The 19463-nt window shown below is 59.6% G+C and overlaps 6 protein-coding genes across 6 annotated transcripts in view; 4 read left to right on the top strand and 2 right to left on the bottom strand.

The window, feature by feature from the left end:
- Positions 1–486, top strand: part of GUITHDRAFT_146156 (hypothetical protein) — a gene marked incomplete at both ends in the record, with an annotated part of 2227 nt that extends 1741 nt beyond the window's left edge. The window contains 3 exons of the mRNA XM_005822826.1: positions 95–144; positions 189–250; positions 431–486. Coding sequence (XP_005822883.1) covers positions 95–144; positions 189–250; positions 431–486 — 168 coding nt within the window. The remainder of the gene's footprint in view (positions 1–94; positions 145–188; positions 251–430) is intronic.
- Positions 487–1829: 1343 nt separating this feature from the next.
- Positions 1830–3239, bottom strand: GUITHDRAFT_117935 (hypothetical protein; the record flags this gene model as incomplete). The annotated part of the gene is made up of 7 exons (XM_005822825.1): positions 1830–1919; positions 1962–2057; positions 2155–2243; positions 2295–2387; positions 2435–2528; positions 2588–2744; positions 2962–3239. 7 exons carry the CDS (start codon positions 3237–3239, stop codon positions 1830–1832), a joined length of 897 nt encoding a protein of 298 aa, XP_005822882.1.
- Positions 3240–4386: 1147 nt separating this feature from the next.
- GUITHDRAFT_54018 (hypothetical protein) lies at positions 4387–4860 on the top strand (the record flags this gene model as incomplete). The annotated part of the gene is made up of 1 exon (XM_005822824.1): positions 4387–4860. A coding segment is annotated over one exon (474 nt), but the record flags the coding sequence as incomplete, so codon positions are not given.
- Positions 4861–8146: 3286 nt separating this feature from the next.
- On the top strand, positions 8147–8863 carry GUITHDRAFT_49146 (hypothetical protein; the record flags this gene model as incomplete). The annotated part of the gene is made up of 1 exon (XM_005822823.1): positions 8147–8863. A coding segment is annotated over one exon (717 nt), but the record flags the coding sequence as incomplete, so codon positions are not given.
- Positions 8864–14745: 5882 nt separating this feature from the next.
- On the top strand, positions 14746–15273 carry GUITHDRAFT_59296 (hypothetical protein; the record flags this gene model as incomplete). Its single annotated transcript, XM_005822822.1, has 1 exon — positions 14746–15273. A coding segment is annotated over one exon (528 nt), but the record flags the coding sequence as incomplete, so codon positions are not given.
- Positions 15274–18692: 3419 nt separating this feature from the next.
- On the bottom strand, positions 18693–18887 carry GUITHDRAFT_79336 (hypothetical protein; the record flags this gene model as incomplete). Its single annotated transcript, XM_005822821.1, has 1 exon — positions 18693–18887. A coding segment is annotated over one exon (195 nt), but the record flags the coding sequence as incomplete, so codon positions are not given.
- Positions 18888–19463: the final 576 nt, after the last annotated feature.

Below are 19463 nucleotides of genomic sequence, written 5' to 3'. Positions count from 1 at the left end.
TCCTCCTCCTCCTCCTCCTCCTCCTCCTCCTCCTCCTCCTCTCCCTCCTCCTCCTCCTCCTCCTCCTCCACCTCCTCCTCACTTCTGGTGGCAGGTGGTGAGCAATCCATTCTCACACCCCATTTGCAAGCGAGTCGAGTGCCGGTGAGGAGGAGCTGAAAACTTTCTCACACCTGAACAGACGGCAGGATCTGCGGCTGCTTCCACGGAGAGCTTTGGGCCGATGGCTTCCTCTTCGATGGCTGTCCAGGTTATCTTCTGTTCTCCGCCTGCTCCATCCTCCTGCTGGATCTCCTCCTCCCTCTCTCTCACTCTCTCCTCCCTCCCTCTCTCTCTCTCCCTCTCGCCCCTCTCTCGCTCCTCTCTCTGCCCCTCCTCATCCTCTGTCTTCGTCATTCTCGACATCCTGATCATCACGACATTTTTTCAGTCGACACTCGATTCTGCATTAATGGATGCGGCGTCGTTTTCTTGCCCCTCGACTGAGCTAAATCATTGGGACGTGTATATTACAGCACAAGTACAAGAGAGAAATCGATAGTGACCGCACACCTTAGAGGGGAGGGGGAAGCATAGCGATCGATCTCCCCATGAGTTGAGCGGAGAATGAAGAAGCAGATGAAGGAGGGAGACGAGGGGGGTGAAGAAAGTGGAGAGGGATAGAGGAGGAGGAGGAGGAGGAGGAGGAGAAGAGAGGAAGTGGAGCTTGGAGAAAGAGGTGATATGGGTAGACCACAGACGGGAAGAGGAAGTTGCAAGGAGGAGAGAGGGGGGGGAGGGGGAGGACGAAGAAGAATCACAGATGACAGCAAAAGATCAGCTCTTTCTGTTGCGGACTCGGACAACGGATGCGATTTTCACTCTGCAGATGGGACAGGAACCAGCAGCTTTCTTGATGTGCTCTGCGCATTCGTAGCAGATGTCTGAATGGCCACACGGCTGAACGAGCGGGTCAGAGGAAGGAGAAGAGGAGAAAGAGGAGGGAGAAGCATCATAATGCGAACAACGAGAAGGAGGAAGAGAAGAAGAGAGGACGAGCAAAGAGAAGAAGAGAGGACGAGCAAAGAGAAGAAGAGAGGACGAGCAAAGAGAACAAGAGAGGACGAGCAAAGAGAAGAAGAGAGGACGAGCAAAGAGAACAAGAGAGGACGAGCAAAGAGAAGAAGAGAGGACGAGCAAAGAGAAGAAGAGAGGACGAGCAAAGAGAACAAGAGAGGACGAGCAAAGAGAACAAGAGAGGACGAGCAAAGAGAAGAAGAGAGGACGAGCAAAGAGAAGAAGAGAGGAGGAGCAAAGAGAACAAGAGAGGACGAGCAAAGAGAAGAAGAGAGGAAGAGGAAAGAGAAGAAGAGAGGACGAGCAAAGAGAAGAAGAGAGGACGAGCAAAGAGAACAAGAGAGGAAGAGGAAAGAGAAGAAGAGAGGACGAGGAAAGAGAAGAAGAGAGGAAGAGGAAAGAGAAGAAGAGAGGAAGAGGAAAGAGAAGAAGAGAGGACGAGGAGATATGATCAAGATTGCAGACCAGAAGGCGTGCTTGCTCCCTTTCTTCGAAGCAGATGCAGCACTCAGCTGTTTTTCCTCCAGTGCTCCTCGAAGGAACCGCGCCAGGAAGGAGATGAGGAGGAAGCGAGACGGGAGGAGGGGGAGGAGGAAGGAGCATGGAAGCCCGAGGAAGTTGAGATTCAAGGTCGCTGAGATGCCTCCTGGAGGATGAAGTAGGAAAGAAGTCTGGCCGAGAGGTCTCCCTCCTGTCGTTATCCATCCTCTCCCTCCTGTCGTTATCCATCCTGCCCGAGTGCGGTCATCTCCGATACAAGGAGAGGAAATCACTCACCAGTTGCTGGAACGCCGAAGGGACGAGCTCTGCCTGCCGGGGACGCGCGGCAGGTCGAAGTGAGAGAAGGAGTCTTGCGGCCGACGCTGCAGAAGGATAAGCGAATGAGGAGGGTTCAACCCTCTCACCATCGCTCGGGAAGGTCGGCGGTAGAAGAAAAGCTGCTTGATGGCCTGTAGCCGTGTCGAAGTGAGGTACACCGCATAGATCAGGAACAGAATCATCTGCAGTAGCCTTGTGAGCGAGAAGAGGGGGTTAGGGGGGAACGGAGAGAGTGAGGGAGAGAGTGGGGGAGAGAGGGAAGACTGAGCTGTTACGAACCACTGAGAGCCCTAAGATCTGCAGGAGGTTCGCGACACTTGAAGTAGGAGGACTGTCGTCGACCCTCAAGCTCGTTGCGACTGTATTTCCTGCGCGAATCCCATCAGTTCTCCGGACTTCATTACTATCTTAGCAGCTACCAGTGCTCGAAGAGTTTGAAACCCACTGACCCCCAACCTGGCTCGAGCCGGATGATGGTTTCATGTCTTGCGGCAATGGGCTTGACGGGTCGACTGGAGGCCTGTAAGCTATAGAAGGGGCAAGGAACTACTTCACTCACCCTGGCTGTTGTACGTTGCCGCCTGCTGTATATCTATGCACATCTGACTGTCACTCCAGAGATTCTCTCCAGAGCAAGAGCAAAGAGACATGGGCTGATCACATGAAACGGTCAGGCAAGAGAGCTCCTGCTCTCCAGAAAAGATCATTCTACCATCAAGCCAGCAACGAGTTGTCGATCGATGCAATGACCACCGCTAGCGGTACATGGCGAATCCTTAACAGCGGAGCAGTTGGTCATATACTGAGTCCACACGTACACTGTCAAGTTCACTCTGTCTGCCATTTGTGCTAAGACCTGTCGGGTGAACCTGAAGATGGGAGGTGAGAAATCAATATCTCAACGATAAGACGGGACTTGGTCGGCAAGAAGGAAACAAAATGAAACGCTCCAGGGGAGAGGGAGGATGGAGAGGGAGGATGAGGATGAAAGGGGAGAGTGCGGATGAGGATGAAAGGGGAGAGGGAGGATGAGGATGAGGATGAGGATGAGGATGAGGATGAGGATGAGGATGGAAGCTCACTCACAGGACTCCGTTAGCATTCGTATCATACAAGACCAACTTCTCGACGACCCAGGGCCCCCCCTCGTCTGTGTCTTCAAACCAAGTTGAGGAAGCGAACTGTCTCTGGCTTCCCAAGACACTCCGCGACTTGGAGATCCAGGTGATGATCGAGCTTGTCCGACTCGGTCCTGTGAACATGATCCGTGCTTGATCAAAGTTTGCGAATGATTCCGAGACGCCCAATCTCATGTTGAAGTAAAACCTCGTTCGATTGCCCACGTTCACAAATAAAGGTTGCATCTGAAAGAAAGAAAGTGAAGCTGTCGACAAAGATGAGTCTGCTCTTCGATCCGGAGGAAATGATGCATGTGTCTTTGAGCATTGAAACAAACTCACGAGAAAAATCCGAAACAACGATGCAGTCTTTGCTCTCGCCTTACACACGTATACTCAGTTACTCATCAAACTTCCATCATCAAACTATACCAGAGATTTCATGCTTTCCGAAAGATCTTGGGTTTCACTCAGTGTATCATTCTCCTTGTGAATGAGAACATGCTACATTCATGATTTTCTTTCAGCTTTAACGCGCCAGCTTCAAGTTTGTTGTTTTTGTCCTGAGAGACGTAGGAATTAGTTGGGGTGCTTCCCATCCCATCTCATCCCATCCCATCCCTTCCCTTCCCTTCCCTTCCCTTCTCCCATCATTTACCATCCCTTTCATCATCTTCCCTGCCTCCTCCCTACCCATTCTGCCTCCTCCTTGCTCCCCTTGCTTGCATTACCATTTCTTTCGCCATGTTGTTCCCTCCTACAGCTGGATATAGCAACCCTACAGGCGATAAGACCTTCCTAGAACCACTAGTGCATCCTCTCTACGACCAATAAGTGTACAGGCTAGGACCTTCCTAGCAATTCCTAGGGCTTTTATAGTAAACTGATGACTCAGATCGCGGGCCATATTTTGTTGAGAGTCCCGGCCCGCCGGGTCAAGTTTATAATAAAGTTTTTTGACCCGGGTCCTAGGACACCTCGTAGCAGACCTCGATCAGGTCATAGCTGTGATACCCTCCCCTACCAACCCACAAACTTTCATCTTCCCGCCTTTTTCTCCACACACACCCACCGGTACCCTCCGCCCCTACCCCGGTATACCTCGCTACCCCCTCACACCCGTACCCTCTACCCCTCCTTCTTCCCCCTCTGTACCCCCTGCGCGTCCCTCTCACTACCCCAGCCCGACCCTCACCGGTACCGCACACCAGACGGCATGTTTGCGCTGATCCTGACGCGAGACATGGCGCGAGGCTCCTCCAGCCCCTCCCGCCCTCGCAGCAAGCGAGCGAGGACAGAGAGCTCCGCGGGGCCAGGAGGAGCCCACGAGACGAAGCTGGCTGCAGGCGAGGCCCAGCCGGGAGGGGGAAGAAAGCAGTCAGGATCCGGGAAGGCATGCGAGCACGGGCGGGAGCGATCTCAGTGCAAGGAGTGCGGGGGAGCCAGCATCTGCATCCATCAGCGCAAGCGATCTCGATGCAAGGAGTGCGGGGGAGCCAGCATCTGTACCCATGGGCGGGAGCGAGCTAAGTGCAAGGAGTGCGGGGGAGCCAGCATCTGTACCCATGGGCGGGAGCGAGCTAAGTGCAAGGAGTGCGGGGGAGCCAGCATCTGTGCCCATGGGCGGATACGATCTACATGCAAGGAGTGCGGGGGAGCCAGCATCTGTACCCATGGGCGGAGACGATCTCAGTGCAAGGAGTGCGGGGGAGCCAGCATCTGTGCCCATGGGCGGGAGCGATCTACATGCAAGGAGTGCGGGGGAGCCAGCATCTGCATCCATGGGCGGAGGCGATCCCAGTGCAAGGAGTGCGGGGGAGCCAGCATCTGCATCCATGGGCGGAGGCGATCTACATGCAAGGACTGCAGGCTGTCTCCCGCTGCAATCTCCCCCGCCTGCCTCGGCCCCCAGCCCCCGCCAGACGTCGCCCACATGCTCTCTGCCGGCACCGACCTCGCCGCTCTCTTCGCCGGGAGTGCAGGAGAGATAGTGCTCTGCCAGCACGCCCAGCAGCGATCGCAATGCTTCGAGTGTAGGTCGATCGGACGCCCGGCCCCGGCTCGTCAGTCCCGACCGTCCCGTAGAGAGAGTCGGTAGGACTCTAGACCAGGGCTTGTACATGAAGAGCACGCGAAAGACAGACATCTGCACCATGCTCACCCGGCCTCTAGCGCACGAGTAGCAGGGATAGTGGGAGACGGTCTGGCTCTGCTTGACCGGGCCTGTCGTCAGCCGTCAGTCTGCTAGGAGTGGCGCTTGCTTGCCGCCTACAAGGCTTGTAGATGTCGTCGCGAGAAGCTCGTCGTGGGCAAGGGCCTCAGATCCCAAGCCGGAGTCTGCCTCTCTGAAACAAACCTCCCCCTCGTCCCAGCCTCAAGCATGTCCAAGCCGGGAAGAGCGCGAAGACTCTGCCGCCGCCGGCCCCTTGCATATCACCTGCCAAGGGTCTGAGCAAAGACTCGACTAAGGCGCAGCAGGAGGCTGGTAGGGAGACGAGAGCTGGACGGAAGGAGGCAGGAGGGAGCACAAGCAAGGTGTCACGGGAAGGGGATGGGTCGAGCGAGAGCTGCCGTGCGTTGAGTCATCCCTACACCGCAGTCAGCTCCGGCATGGACACTAGTCGAGGAGCTATCCCTACGCCAAGGCTCATACCGCACACCTCCTCGAGGTCTGATGGTGGAGGTACAGATCATGTCCACCGGACGCAAGGGGTGGGGCTTCTCTCACGATCAAGACCCTCCACCGACGGAGCTCCTGCACGCAAGGCAAGGAGCCTTCGAGCAGCCTCACGCTTCTTGCCCCCTGCGCGCGTAGAGGAGGAGGACGCTCGTGCGGCTGCTCCACGCAGTCGATCGATTCCAGCAGACCCATGCAGGCCTGCCTGTCTCACACCGCGCCATGCCGACGTCCTCCATGTCCGTACCGCCATCCGTCTACGATCTCCCGCAATCTACCCGGCACCAGCACCAGGCACGCGAGCAAGTGCTGGTCATGTGCTAGCGAGCAGGAGAGACGAGCGCATGCTGGTAGTGATCTAGTCAACGCAGCTCGATGACGTCTACTTCACTTCCCTACCCTACCTATCTCCCCCCCCCTTGCCGGCCTCCATTGCGGTACCCGTCTGTGGGGAGGGACCCTGACGGGGCCCTGCTGTCAGGCCCCGGCCAACGGCCCTACCGGTGTTCCCTACACGGAACACCCCTGCCGGCTGAGGACCCTGCGGCCTCCTTCGGGGTGGAAGCAGGGGTGTGACGGGGCTTGTGGAGGCGAGGGGGGTGGTAGCAAGCAGGAGAACAACCGGGTCTCAAGCCTCGCAAGGACCCTCTGAAGCACCTCAAGGACTGCCTCGTCGTCTCCTTGGGTCGCACCGGGGCACAGACCCTACCTGGTCTGCAGCAGGGGAATGCAGGGGTGTGCTTAGCTCTTGCCGCGGAGGAAGGAAGGAGAGCAAGGCATGTGAGGTGTAAGAATGGAGTGAGGGGATGGAAGGGGCAAGACCCGAGGGCCTCTGTCGCTTGGGGAGCTGGACTATGAAGGGAGCCACGTCTCGGGTGAGCCTTGCGACGAGTTTCCCTTGTGCTTCCCTCAACGCTTGTGTGTGTTCTCCTATCCCCGTTGCGTTGAGGCATCGAGCATGAGCCGTTTGACTTCCCCCCTGCCTCTTTGTCTTGCCTGCTCTCCTCTCCCGTCCCTATCTCCCTCCCTACCCCTAGACCTCCCGTCAACCCCCTCCCTCACACCTGGCGGCTGGGGCTGGAGGAGGGTAGGGAGGGGATAGACCCTCCTTCAAGTACGCTAGAGTATCGCTCTGTTGTGACTTGCTTGTCACCATGGATCGAGATGCTGGTGTGACGACGGTTGGCTCTGATTCCTGCCAAGTAAGGTCGGTGAGCACGCCAGCTGACCTTTGGAGTCAAGTGTGAATCGAGCTCAAGAGCACCGGTAGTCAGCTGTAGACTCTTAGCTCTGAGGTAGCACCCGGGGGTAGTAGTGCTGATAGAGTAGCAACTCTCTAGCTTATCTCGCGAGGCTCCTCTGGCCAAGGAGCTCAGTGAGACGGGGTGGTACCATGTTGAGAGATGACGACGAAGAGTTGGCTTTCCTCCAATCCATGTTGGCGTACGAGCAGTACTGATGAGGGGTCCTTTCCCCGCACTTGGTCAGGAGAAGGACGGGGGTCCTGTGTGCTCTCTCTGGCTCTGGCTCTCTGCGGGTGCGTTGACTATTGCCGCTGCTCTGCCACTGGGCGACCCTCTCTCCATCACAGACCAGCATCAGGAAACTATCGCTGACTCATTTCCCTTTCTCTCAATCCTGATCTGAAAGTCCCGCTTTCTTTGTCATTTGCAACTCATTGGCACTGAGACGATCTCGGCATCTTCTCTCAAATAAAACACACCTCCTGCTCTGCCTCTCTCTCACTCTTTGATCACACTCGCCATCGTCACAACACACTGCTGTTGTGTTGCGTCCTCATGACCCTTTGAGCTTCTTGGGAACGCGGTCCTCGACCCACACGCGGACTCGACGCATCTGCACCTCACCGATACCGACAGCAGCTCGTGCCCTGAGCTGAGCGTGTGGCTGTATCGTGGGTTTCGCACCGAGGGGATCATACAAGAGTGAGAGTGCCGGTGGTGAAGGAGCGAGTGCTGTGTGTCCGTCATCTCCTACCCTGACGGGTCACACTCAACCTTGTCCTTGACTCTACTGCCTCTCTCGGGTTGTTGGGCCCGCCCGACAGGCCCCGGGTCCTAGGACAGCTCGTAGCAGACCTCTATCAGGTCATAGCTGTGATAGCCCTCCCCTACCAACCCACAAACTTTCATCTTCCCGCCTTTTTCTCCACCCCCCCCCTACCCCTCCCCACGGTACACTCCGCCCCTACCCCTCCTTCTGCCCTCTCTGTACCCCCTGCGCGTCCCTCTCACTACCCCAGCCCGACCCTCACCGGTACCGCACACCAGACGGCATGTTTGCGCTGATCTTGACACGAGACATGGCGCGAGGCTCCTCCAGCCCCTCCCGCCCTCGCAGCAAGCGAGCGAGGACAGAGAGCTCCGCGGGGCCAGGAGGAGCCCACGAGACGAAGCTGGCAGCAGGCGAGGCCCAGCCGGGAGGGGGAAGAAAGCAGTCAGGATCCGGGAAGGCATGCGAGCACGGGCGGGAGCGATCTCAGTGCAAGGAGTGCGGGGGAGCCAGCATCTGTGCCCATCAGCGCCAGCGAGCTAAGTGCAAGGAGTGCGGGGGAGCCAGCATCTGTACCCATGGGCGGGAGCGATCTTTCTGCAAGGAGTGCGGGGGAGCCAGCATCTGTACCCATGGGCGCAGGCGATCTCAGTGCAAGGATTGCGGGGGAGCCAGCATCTGCATCCATGGGCGGAGGCGATCTCAGTGCAAGGAGTGCGGGGGAGCCAGCATCTGTACCCATGAGCGCCAGCGAGCTAAGTGCAAGGAGTGCGGGGGAGCCAGCATCTGCATCCATCAGCGCAAGCGATCTCGATGCAAGGAGTGCGGGGGAGCCAGCATCTGTGCCCATGGGCGCAGGCGATCTACATGCAAGGAGTGCGGGGGATCCAGCATCTGCATCCATGCGCGGAGGCGATCTCAGTGCAAGGAGTGCGGGGGAGCCAGCATCTGTACCCATCAGCGCCAGCGAGATAAGTGCAAGGAGTGCGGGGGAGCCAGCATCTGTGCCCATGGGCGGATACGATCCCAGTGCAAGGAGTGCGGGGGAGCCAGCATCTGTGCCCATGGACGGGAGCGAGCTAAGTGCAAGGAGTGCGGGGGAGCCAGCATCTGTACCCATGGGCGCCAGCGATCTCGATGCAAGGAGTGCGGGGGAGCCAGCATCTGTACCCATGCCCGGAGGCGATCTACATGCAAGGACTGCAGGCTGCCTCCCGCTGCAAGCCCCCCCGCCTGCCTCGGCCCCCAGCCCCCGCCAGACGTCGCCCACATGCTCTCTGCCGGCACCGACCTCGCCGCTCTCTTCGCCGGGAGTGCAGGAGAGATAGTGCTCTGCCAGCACGCCCAGCAGCGATCGCAATGCTTCGAGTGTAGGTCGATCGGACGCCTCCCGACCGTCCCGTAGAGAGAGTCGGTAGGACTCTAGACCAGGGCTTGTACATGAAGAGCACGCGAAAGACAGACATCTGCACCATGCTCACCCGGCCTCTAGCGCACGAGTAGCAGGGATGGTGGGAGACGGTCTGGCTCTGCTTGACCGGGCCTGCCGTCAGTCGTCAGTCTGCTAGGAGAAGTGGCGCTTGCTTGCCGCCTACAAGGCTTGTAGACGTCGTCGCGAGAAGCTCGTCGTGGGCAAGGGCCTCAGATCCCAAGCCGGAGTCTGCCTCTCTGAAACAAACCTCCCCCTCGTCCCGGCCTCAAGCATGTCCAAGGCGGGAAGAGCGCGAAGACTCTGCCGCCGCCGGCCCCTTGCATATCACCTGCCAAGGGTCTGAGCAAAGGCTCGACTAAGGCGCAGCAGGAGGCTGGTAGGGAGACGAGAGCTGGACGGAAGGAGGCAGGAGGGAGCACAAGCAAGGTGTCACGGGAAGGGAATGGGTCGAGCGAGAGCTGCCATGCGTTGAGTCATCCCTACACCGCGGTCAGCTCCGGCCCTCGGGTCAAGGCTACGATCTCCCGCAACCTACCCGGCACCAGCACCAGCACCAGGTACGCGGGCAAGTGCTGGTCATGTGCTAGCGAGCAGGAGAGTCGAGCGCATGCTGGTAGTGATCTAGTCAACGCAGCTCGATGACGTCTACTTCACTTCCCTACCCTACCTATCTCTCCCCCCCTTGCCGGCCTCCATTGCGGTACCCGTCTGTGGGGAGGGACCCTGACGGGGCCCTGCTGTCAGGCCCCGGCCAACGGCCCTACCGGTGTTCCCTACACGGAACACCCCTGCCGGCTGAGGACCCTGCGGCCTCCTTCGGGGTGGAAGCAGGGGTGTGACGGGGCTTGTGGAGGCGAGGGGGGTGGTAGCAAGCAGGAGAACAACCGGGTCTCAAGCCTCGCAAGGACCCTCTGAAGCACCTCAAGGACTGCCTCGTCGTCTCCTTGGGTCGCACCGGGGCACAGACCCTACCTGGTCTGCAGCAGGGGAATGCAGGGGTGTGCTTAGCTCTTGCCGCGGAGGAAGGAAGGAGAGCAAGGCATGTGAGGTGTAAGAATGGAGTGAGGGGATGGAAGGGGCAAGACCCGAGGGCCTCTGTCGCTTGGGGAGCTGGACTATGAAGGGAGCCACGTCTCGGATGAGCCTTGCGACGAGTTTCCCTTGTGCTTCCCTCAACGCTTGTGTGTGTTCTCCTATCCCCGTTGCGTTGAGGCATCGAGCATGAGCCGTTTGACTTCCCCCCTGCCTCTTTGTCTTGCCTGCTCTCCTCTCCCGTCCCTATCTCCCTCCCTACCCCTAGACCTCCCGTCAACCCCCTCCCTCACACCTGGCGGCTGGGGCTGGAGGAGGGTAGGGAGGGGATAGACCCTCCTTCAAGTACGCTAGAGTATCGCTCTGTTGTGACTTGCTTGTCACCATGGATCGAGATGCTGGTGTGACGACGGTTGGCTCTGATTCCTGCCAAGTAAGGTCGGTGAGCACGCCAGCTGACCTTTGGAGTCAAGTGTGAATCGAGCTCAAGAGCACCGGTAGTCAGCTGTAGACTCTTAGCTCTGAGGTAGCACCCGGGGGTAGTAGTGCTGATAGAGTAGCAACTCTCTAGCTTATCTCGCGAGGCTCCTCTGGCCAAGGAGCTCAGTGAGACGGGGTGGTACCATGTTGAGAGATGACGACGAAGAGTTGGCTTTCCTCCAATCCATGTTGGCGTACGAGCAGTACTGATGAGGGGTCCTTTCCCCGCACTTGGTCAGGAGAAGGACGGGGGTCCTGTGTGCTCTCTCTGGCTCTGGCTCTCTGCGGGTGCGTTGACTATTGCCGCTGCTCTGCCACTGGGCGACCCTCTCTCCATCACAGACCAGCATCAGGAAACTATCGCTGACTCATTTCCCTTTCTCTCAATCCTGATCTGAAAGTCCCGCTTTCTTTGTCATTTGCAACTCATTGGCACTGAGACGATCTCGGCATCTTCTCTCAAATAAAACACACCTCCTGCTCTGCCTCTCTCTGACTCTTTGATCACAATCGCCCTCGTCACAACACACTGCTGTTGTGTTGCCTACTCATGACCCTTTGAGCTTCTTGGGAACGCGGTCCTCGACCCACACGCGGACTCGACGCATCTGGACCTCACCGATACCGACAGCAGCTCGTGCCCTGAGCTGAGCGTGTGGCTGTATCGTGGGTTTCGCACCGAGGGGATCATACAAGAGTGAGAGTGCCGGTGGTGAAGGAGCGAGTGCTGTGTGTCCGTCATCTCCTACCCTGACGGGTCACACTCAACCTTGTCCTTGACTCTACTGCCTCTCTCGGGTTGTTGGGCCCGCCCGACAGGCCCCGGGTCCTAGGACACCTCGTAGCAGACCTCTATCAGGTCATAGCTGTGATACCCTCCCCTACCAACCCACAAACTTTCATCTTCCCGCCTTTTTCTCCATCCCCCTACCCCCCTACCCCTCCCCTAACCCGGTACCCTCCACCCCTACCCCTCCTTCTGCCCTCTCTGTACCCCCTGCGCGTCCCTCTCACTACCCCAGCCCGACCCTCACCGGTACCGCACACCAGACGGCATGTTTGCGCTGATCCTGACGCGAGACATGGCGCGAGGCTCCTCCAGCCCCTCCCGCCCTCGCAGCAAGCGAGCGAGGACAGAGAGCTCCACGGGGCCAGGAGGAGCCCACGAGATGAAGCTGGCAGCAGGCGAGGCCCAGCCGGGAGGGGGAAGAAAGCAGACAGGATCCGGGAAGGCATGCGAGCACGGGCGGATACGATCTCGATGCAAGGAGTGCGGGGGAGCCAGCATCTGTGCCCATGGGCGCAGGCGATCTCAGTGCAAGGAGTGCGGGGGAGCCAGCATCTGCATCCATGCCCGGAGGCGATCTTCATGCAAGGACTGCAGGCTGTCTCCCGCTGCAAGCTCCCCCGCCTGCCTCGGCCCCCAGCCCCCGCCAGACGTCGCCCAGATGCTCTCTGCCGGCACCGACCTCGCCGCTCTCTTCGCCGGGAGTGCAGGAGAGATAGTGCTCTGCCAGCACGCCCAGCAGCGATCGCAATGCTTCGAGTGTAGGTCGATCGGACGCCCGGCCCCGGCCCGTCAGTCCCGACCGTCCCGTAGAGAGAGTCGGTAGGACTCTAGACCAGGGCTTGTACATGAAGAGCACGCGAAAGACAGACATCTGCACCATGCTCACCCAGCCTCTAGCGCACGAGTAGCAGGGATGGTGGGAGACGGTCTGGCTATGCTTCGGACCGGGCCTGCCGTCAGCCGTCAGCCTGCTTGGCTTGCCGCCTACAAGGCTTGTAGACGTCGTCGCGAGAAGCTCGTCGTGGGCAAGGGCCTCAGATCCCAAGCCGGTGATTGCCTCTCTGAAACCTCCCCCTCGTCCCGGCCTCAAGCATGTCCAAGCCGGGAAGAGCGCGAAGACTCTGCCGCCGCCGGCCCCTTGCATATCACCTGCCAAGGGTCTGAGCAAAGACTCGACTAAGGCGCAGCAGGAGGCTGGTAGGGAGACGAGAGCTGGACGGAAGGAGGCAGGAGGGAGCACAAGCAAGGTGTCACGGGAAGGGGATGGGTCGAGGGAGAGCTGCCGTGCGTTGAGTCATCCCTACACCGCAGTCAGCTCCGGCCCTCGGGTCAAGGCTCATACCGCACACCTCCTCGAGGTCTGATGGTGGAGGTACAGATCATGTCCACCGGATGCAAGGGGTGGGGCTTCTCTCACGATCAAGACCCTCCACCGACCGAGCTCCTGCACGCAAGGCAAGGAGCCTTCGAGCAGCCTCACGCTTCTTGCCCCCCGCGCGCGAAGAGGAGGAGGACGCTCGTGCGGCTGCTACACGCAAGTCGATGGATGCCAGCAGACCCATGCAGGCCTGTCTGTCTCACACCGCGCCATGCCGACGTCCTCCATGTCCGTACCGCCATCCGTCTGCGCTCTCCAGCAACCTACCCGGCACCAGCACCAGGCACGCGAGCAAGTGCTGGTCATGTGCATGCTGGGACTATGAAGGGAGCCACGTCTCGGGTGAGCCTTGCGACGAGTTTCCCTTGTGCTTCCCTCAACGCTTGTGTGTGTTCTCCTATCCCCGTTGCATTGAGGCATCGAGCATGAGCCGTTTGACTTCCCCCCTGCCTCTTTGTCTTGCCTGCTCTCCTCTCCCGTCCCTATCTCCCTCCCTACCCCTAGACCTCCCGTCAACCCCCTCCCTCACACCTGGCGGCTGGGGCTGGAGGAGGGTAGGGAGGGGATAGACCCTCCTTCAAGTACGCTAGAGTATCGCTCTGTTGTGACTTGCTTGTCACCATGGATCGAGATGCTGGTGTGACGACGGTTGGCTCTGATTCCTGCCAAGTAAGGTCGGTGAGCACGCCAGCTGACCTTTGGAGTCAAGTGTGAATCGAGCTCAAGAGCACCGGTAGTCAGCTGTAGACTCTTAGCTCTGAGGTAGCACCCGGGGGTAGTAGTGCTGATAGAGTAGCAACTCTCTAGCTTATCTCGCGAGGCTCCTCTGGCCAAGGAGCTCAGTGAGACGGGGTGGTACCATGTTGAGAGATGACGACGAAGAGTTGGCTTTCCTCCAATCCATGTTGGCGTACGAGCAGTACTGATGAGGGGTCCTTTCCCCGCACTTGGTCAGGAGAAGGACGGGGGTCCTGTGTGCTCTCTCTGGCTCTGGCTCTCTGCGGGTGCGTTGACTATTGCCGCTGCTCTGCCACTGGGCGACCCTCTCTCCATCACAGACCAGCATCAGGAAACTATCGCTGACTCATTTCCCTTTCTCTCAATCCTGATCTGAAAGTCCCGCTTTCTTTGTCATTTGCAACTCATTGGCACTGAGACGATCTCGGCATCTTCTCTCAAATAAAACACACCTCCTGCTCTGCCTCTCTCTCACTCTTTGATCACACTCGCCATCGTCACAACACACTGCTGTTGTGTTGCGTCCTCATGACCCTTTGAGCTTCTTGGGAACGCGGTCCTCGACCCATACGCGGACTCGACGCATCTGCACCTCACCGATACCGACAGCAGCTCGTGCCCTGAGCTGAGCGTGTGGCTGTATCGTGGGTTTCGCACCGAGGGGATCATACAAGAGTGAGAGTGCCGGTGGTGAAGGAGCGAGTGCTGTGTGTCCGTCATCTCCTACCCTGACGGGTCACACTCAACCTTGTCCTTGACTCTACTGCCTCTCTCGGGTTGTTGGGCCCGCCCGACAGGCCCCGGGTCCTAGGACACCTCGTAGCAGACCTCTATCAGGTCATAGCTGTGATAGCCCTCCCCTACCAACCCACAAACTTTCATCTTCCCGCCTTTTTCTCCATCCCCCTACCCCCCTACCCCCCCCCTACCTGTACCCTCCGCCCCTACCCCTCCTTCTCCCCCCTCTGTACCCCCTGCGCGTCCCTCTCACTACCCCAGCCCGACCCTCACCGGTACCGCACACCAGACGGCATGTTTGCGCTGATCCTGACGCGAGACATGGCGCGAGGCTCCTCCAGCCCCTCCCGCCCTCGCAGCAAGCGAGCGAGGACAGAGAGCTCCACGGGGCCAGGAGGAGCCCACGAGACGAAGCTGGCAGCAGGCGAGGCCCAGCCTGGAGGGGGAAGAAAGCAGTCAGGATCCGGGAAGGCATGCGAGCACGGGCGGATACGATCTCAGTGCAAGGAGTGCGGGGGAGCCAGCATCTGTACCCATGGGCGCAGGCGATCTCGATGCAAGGAGTGCGGGGGAGCCAGCATCTGTACCCATGGGCGGGAGCGAGCTAAGTGCAAGGAGTGCGGGGGAGCCAGCATCTGTGCCCATGGGCGCCAGCGAGATAAGTGCAAGGAGTGCGGGGGAGCCAGCATCTGTGCCCATGGGCGGGAGCGAGCTAAGTGCAAGGAGTGCGGGGGAGCCAGCATCTGCATCCATGGGCGCCAGCGAGCTAAGTGCAAGGAGTGCGGGGGAGCCAGCATCTGTACCCATGGGCGGAGACGATCTCAGTGCAAGGAGTGCGGGGGAGCCAGCATCTGTACCCATGCGCGGAGACGATCTCAGTGCAAGGAGTGCGGGGGATCCAGCATCTGTACCCATGCGCGGATACGATCTCGATGCAAGGAGTGCGGGGGAGCCAGCATCTGTATCCATGCGCGGAGGCGATCTACATGCAAGGACTGCAGGCTGTCTCCCGCTGCAAGCCCCCCCGCCTGCCTCGGCCCCCAGCCCCTGCCAGACGTCGCCCAGATGCTCTCTGCCGGCACCGACCTCGCCGCTCTCTTCGCCGGGAGTGCAGGAGAGATAGTGCTCTGCCAGCACGCCCAGCAGCGATCGCAATGCTTCGAGTGTAGGTCGATCGGACGCCTCCCGACCGTCCCGTAGAGAGAGTCGGTAGGACTCTAGACCAGGGCTTGTACATGAAGAGCACGCGAAAGACAGACATCTGCACCATGCTCACCCGGCCTCTAGCGCACGAGTAGCAGGGATGGTGGGAGACGGTCTGGCTCTGCTTTGGACCGGGCCAGCCGTCAGCCGTCAGTCTGCTAGAAGTGGCGCTTGCTTGCCGCCTACAAGGCTTGTAGACGTCGTCGCGAGAAGCTCGTCGTGGACAAGGGCCTCAGATCCCAAGCCGGAGTCTGCCTCTCTGAAACAAACCTCCCCCTCGTCCCGGCCTCAAGCCTGTCCAAGCCGGGAAGAGCGCGAAGACTCTGCCGCCGCCGGTCCCTTGCATATCACCTGCCAAGGGTCTGAGCAAAGACTCGACTAAGGCGCAGCAGGAGGCTGGTAGGGAGACGAGAGCTGGACGGAAGGAGGCAGGAGGGAGCACAAGCAAGGTGTCACGGGAAGGGGATGGGTCGAGGGAGAGCTGCCGTGCGTTGAGTCATCCCTACACCGCAGTCAGCTCCGGCCCTCGGGTCAAGGCTCATACCGCACACCTCCTCGAGGTCTGATGGTGGAGGTACAGATCATGTCCACCGGACGCAAGGGGTGAAGCTTCTCTCACGATCAAGACCCTCCACCGACGGAGCTCCTGCACGCAAGGCAAGGAGCCTTCGAGCAGCCTCACGCTTCTTGCCCCCCGCGCGCGTAGAGGATGAGGACGCTCGTGCGGCTGCTAAACGCAAGTCGATGGATGCCAGCTGACCCATGCAGGCCTGTCTGTCTCACACCGCGCCATGCCGACGTCCTCCATGTCCGTACCGTACCGCCATCCGTCTACGATCTCCCGCATTCTACCCGGCACCAGCACCAGCACCAGGCACGCGAGCAAGTGCTGGTCATGTGCTAGCGAGCAGGAGAGTCGAGCACATGCTGGTAGTGATCTAGTCAACGCAGCTCGATGACGTCTACTTCACTTCCCTACCCTACCTATCTCTCCCTCCCTTGCCGGCCTCCATTGCGGTACCCGTCTGTGGGGAGGGGGGGCCCTGCTGTCAGGCCCCGGCCAACGGCCCTACCGGTGTTCCCTACACGGAACACCCCTGCCGGCTGAGGACCCTGCGGCCTCCTTCGGGGTGGAAGCAGGGGTGTGACGGGGCTTGTGGAGGCGAGGGGGGTGGTAGCAAGCAGGAGAACAACCGGGTCTCAACCCTCGCAAGGACCCTCTGAAGCACCTCAAGGACTGCCTCGTCGTCTCCTTGGGTCGCACCGGGGCACAGACCCTACCTGGTCTGCAGCAGGGGAATGGAGGGGTGTGCTTAGCTCTTGCCGCGGAGGAAGGAAGGAGAGCAAGGCATGTGAGGTGTAAGAATGGAGTGAGGGGATGGAAGGGGCAAGACCCGAGGGCCTCTGTCGCTTGGGGAGCTGGACTATGAAGGGAGCCACGTCTCGGATGAGCCTTGCGACGAGTTTCCCTTGTGCTTCCCTCAACGCTTGTGTGTGTTCTCCTATCCCCGTTGCGTTGAGGCATCGAGCATGAGCCGTTTGACTTCCCCCCTGCCTCTTTGTCTTGCCTGCTCTCCTCTCCCGTCCCTATCTCCCTCCCTACCCCTAGACCTCCCGTCAACCCCCTCCCTCACACCTGGCGGCTGGGGCTGGAGGAGGGTAGGGAGGGGATAGACCCTCCTTCAAGTACGCTAGAGTATCGCTCTGTTGTGACTTGCTTGTCACCATGGATCGAGATGCTGGTGTGACGACGGTTGGCTCTGATTCCTGCCAAGTTAGGTCGGTGAGCACGCCAGCTGACCTTTGGAGTCAAGTGTGAATCGAGCTCAAGAGCACCGGTAGTCAGCTGTAGACTCTTAGCTCTGAGGTAGCACCCGGGGGTAGTAGTGCTGATAGAGTAGCAACTCTCTAGCTTATCTCGCGAGGCTCCTCTGGCCAAGGAGCTCAGTGAGACGGGGTGGTACCATGTTGAGAGATGACGACGAAGAGTTGGCTTTCCTCCAATCCATGTTGGCGTACGAGCAGTTGACTATTGCCGCTGCTCTGCCACTGGGCGACCCTCTCTCCATCACAGACCAGCATCAGGAAACTATCGCTGACTCATTTCCCTTTCTCTCAATCCTGATCTGAAAGTCCCGCTTTCTTTGTCATTTGCAACTCATTGGCACTGAGACGATCTCGGCATCTTCTCTCAAATAAAACACACCTCCTGCTCTGCCTCTCTCTCACTCTTTGATCACACTCGCCATCGTCACAACACACTGCTGTTGTGTTGCGTCCTCATGACCCTTTGAGCTTCTTGGGAACGCGGTCCTCGACCCACACGCGGACTCGACGCATCTGGACCTCACCGATACCGACAGCAGCTCGTGCCCTGAGCTGAGCGTGTGGCTGTATCGTGGGTTTCGCACCGAGGGGATCATACAAGAGTGAGAGTGCCGGTGGTGAAGGAGCGAGTGCTGTGTGTCCGTCATCTCCTACCCTGACGGGTCACACTCAACCTTGTCCTTGACTCTACTGCCTCTCTCGGGTTGTTGGGCCCGCCCGACAGGCCCCGGGTCCTAGGACAGCTCGTAGCAGACCTCTATCAGGTCATAGCTGTGATACCCTCCCCTACCAACCCACAAACTTTCATCTTCCCGCCTTTTTCTCCACCCCCCTACCCTCCCCACCAGTACCCTCCGCCCCTACCCCGGTACAGCTCGCTACCCCCTACCCCTCCTTCTGCCCTCTATGTACCCCCTGCGCGTCCCTCTCAGTACCCCAGCCCGACCCTCACCGGTACCGCACACCAGACGGCATGTTTGCGCTGATCCTGACGCGAGACATGGCGCGAGGCTCCTCCAGCCCCTCCCGCCCTCGCAGCAAGCGAGCGAGGACAGAGAGCTCCGCGAGGCCAGGAGGAGCCCACGAGACGAAGCTGGCAGCAGGCGAGGCCCAGCCGGGAAGAGGAGGAAAGCAGTCAGGATCCGGGAAGGCATGCGAGCACGGGCGGGAGCGAGCTAAGTGCAAGGAGTGCGGGGGAGCCAGCATCTGCATCCATCAGCGCCTGCGATCTCGATGCAAGGAGTGCGGGGGAGCCAGCATCTGTACCCATGGGCGCCAGCGAGATAAGTGCAAGGAGTGCGGGGGATCCAGCATCTGCATCCATCAGCGCGAGCGAGCTAAGTGCAAGGAGTGCGGGGGATCCAGCATCTGTACCCATGGGCGGGAGCGAGCTAAGTGCAAGGAGTGCGGGGGAGCCAGCATCTGCATCCATCAGCGCCAGCGATCTCGATGCAAGGAGTGCGGGGGAGCCAGCATCTGCATCCATCAGCGCCTGCGAGATAAGTGCAAGGAGTGCGGGGGAGCCAGCATCTGTACCCATGGGCGCCAGCGATCTCAGTGCAAGGAGTGCGGGGGAGCCAGCATCTGTACCCATGCGCGCCAGCGAGCTAAGTGCAAGGAGTGCGGGGGATCCAGCATCTGTGCCCATGGGCGGATACGATCTCAATGCAAGGAGTGCGGGGGAGCCAGCATCTGTATCCATGGGCGGAGGCGATCTACATGCAAGGACTGCAGGCTGCCTCCCGCTGCAAGCTCTCCCGCCTGCCTCGGCCCCCAGCCCCCGCCAGACGTCGCCCACATGCTCTCTGCCGGCACCGACCTCGCCGCTCTCTTCGCCGGGAGTGCAGGAGAGATAGTGCTCTGCCAGCACGCCCAGCAGCGATCGCAATGCTTCGAGTGTAGGTCGATCGGACGCCCGGCCCCGGCTCGTCAGTCCCGACCGTCCCGTAGAGAGAGTCGGTAGGACTCTAGACCAGGGCTTGTACATGAAGAGCACGCGAAAGACAGACATCTGCACCATGCTCACCCGGCCTCTAGCGCACGAGTAGCAGGGATGGTGGGAGACGGTCTGGCTATGCTTCGGACCGGGCCTGCCGTCAGCCGTCAGTCTGCTAGGAGTGGCGCTTGCTTGCCGCCTACAAGGCTTGTAGACGTCGTCGCGA

Source organism: Guillardia theta (assembly GCF_000315625.1).
Source record: "Guillardia theta CCMP2712 unplaced genomic scaffold GUITHscaffold_118, whole genome shotgun sequence".
Taxonomy (NCBI): domain Eukaryota; class Cryptophyceae; order Pyrenomonadales; family Geminigeraceae; genus Guillardia; species Guillardia theta.
This window is presented reverse-complemented; position numbering and strand designations above follow the sequence as displayed.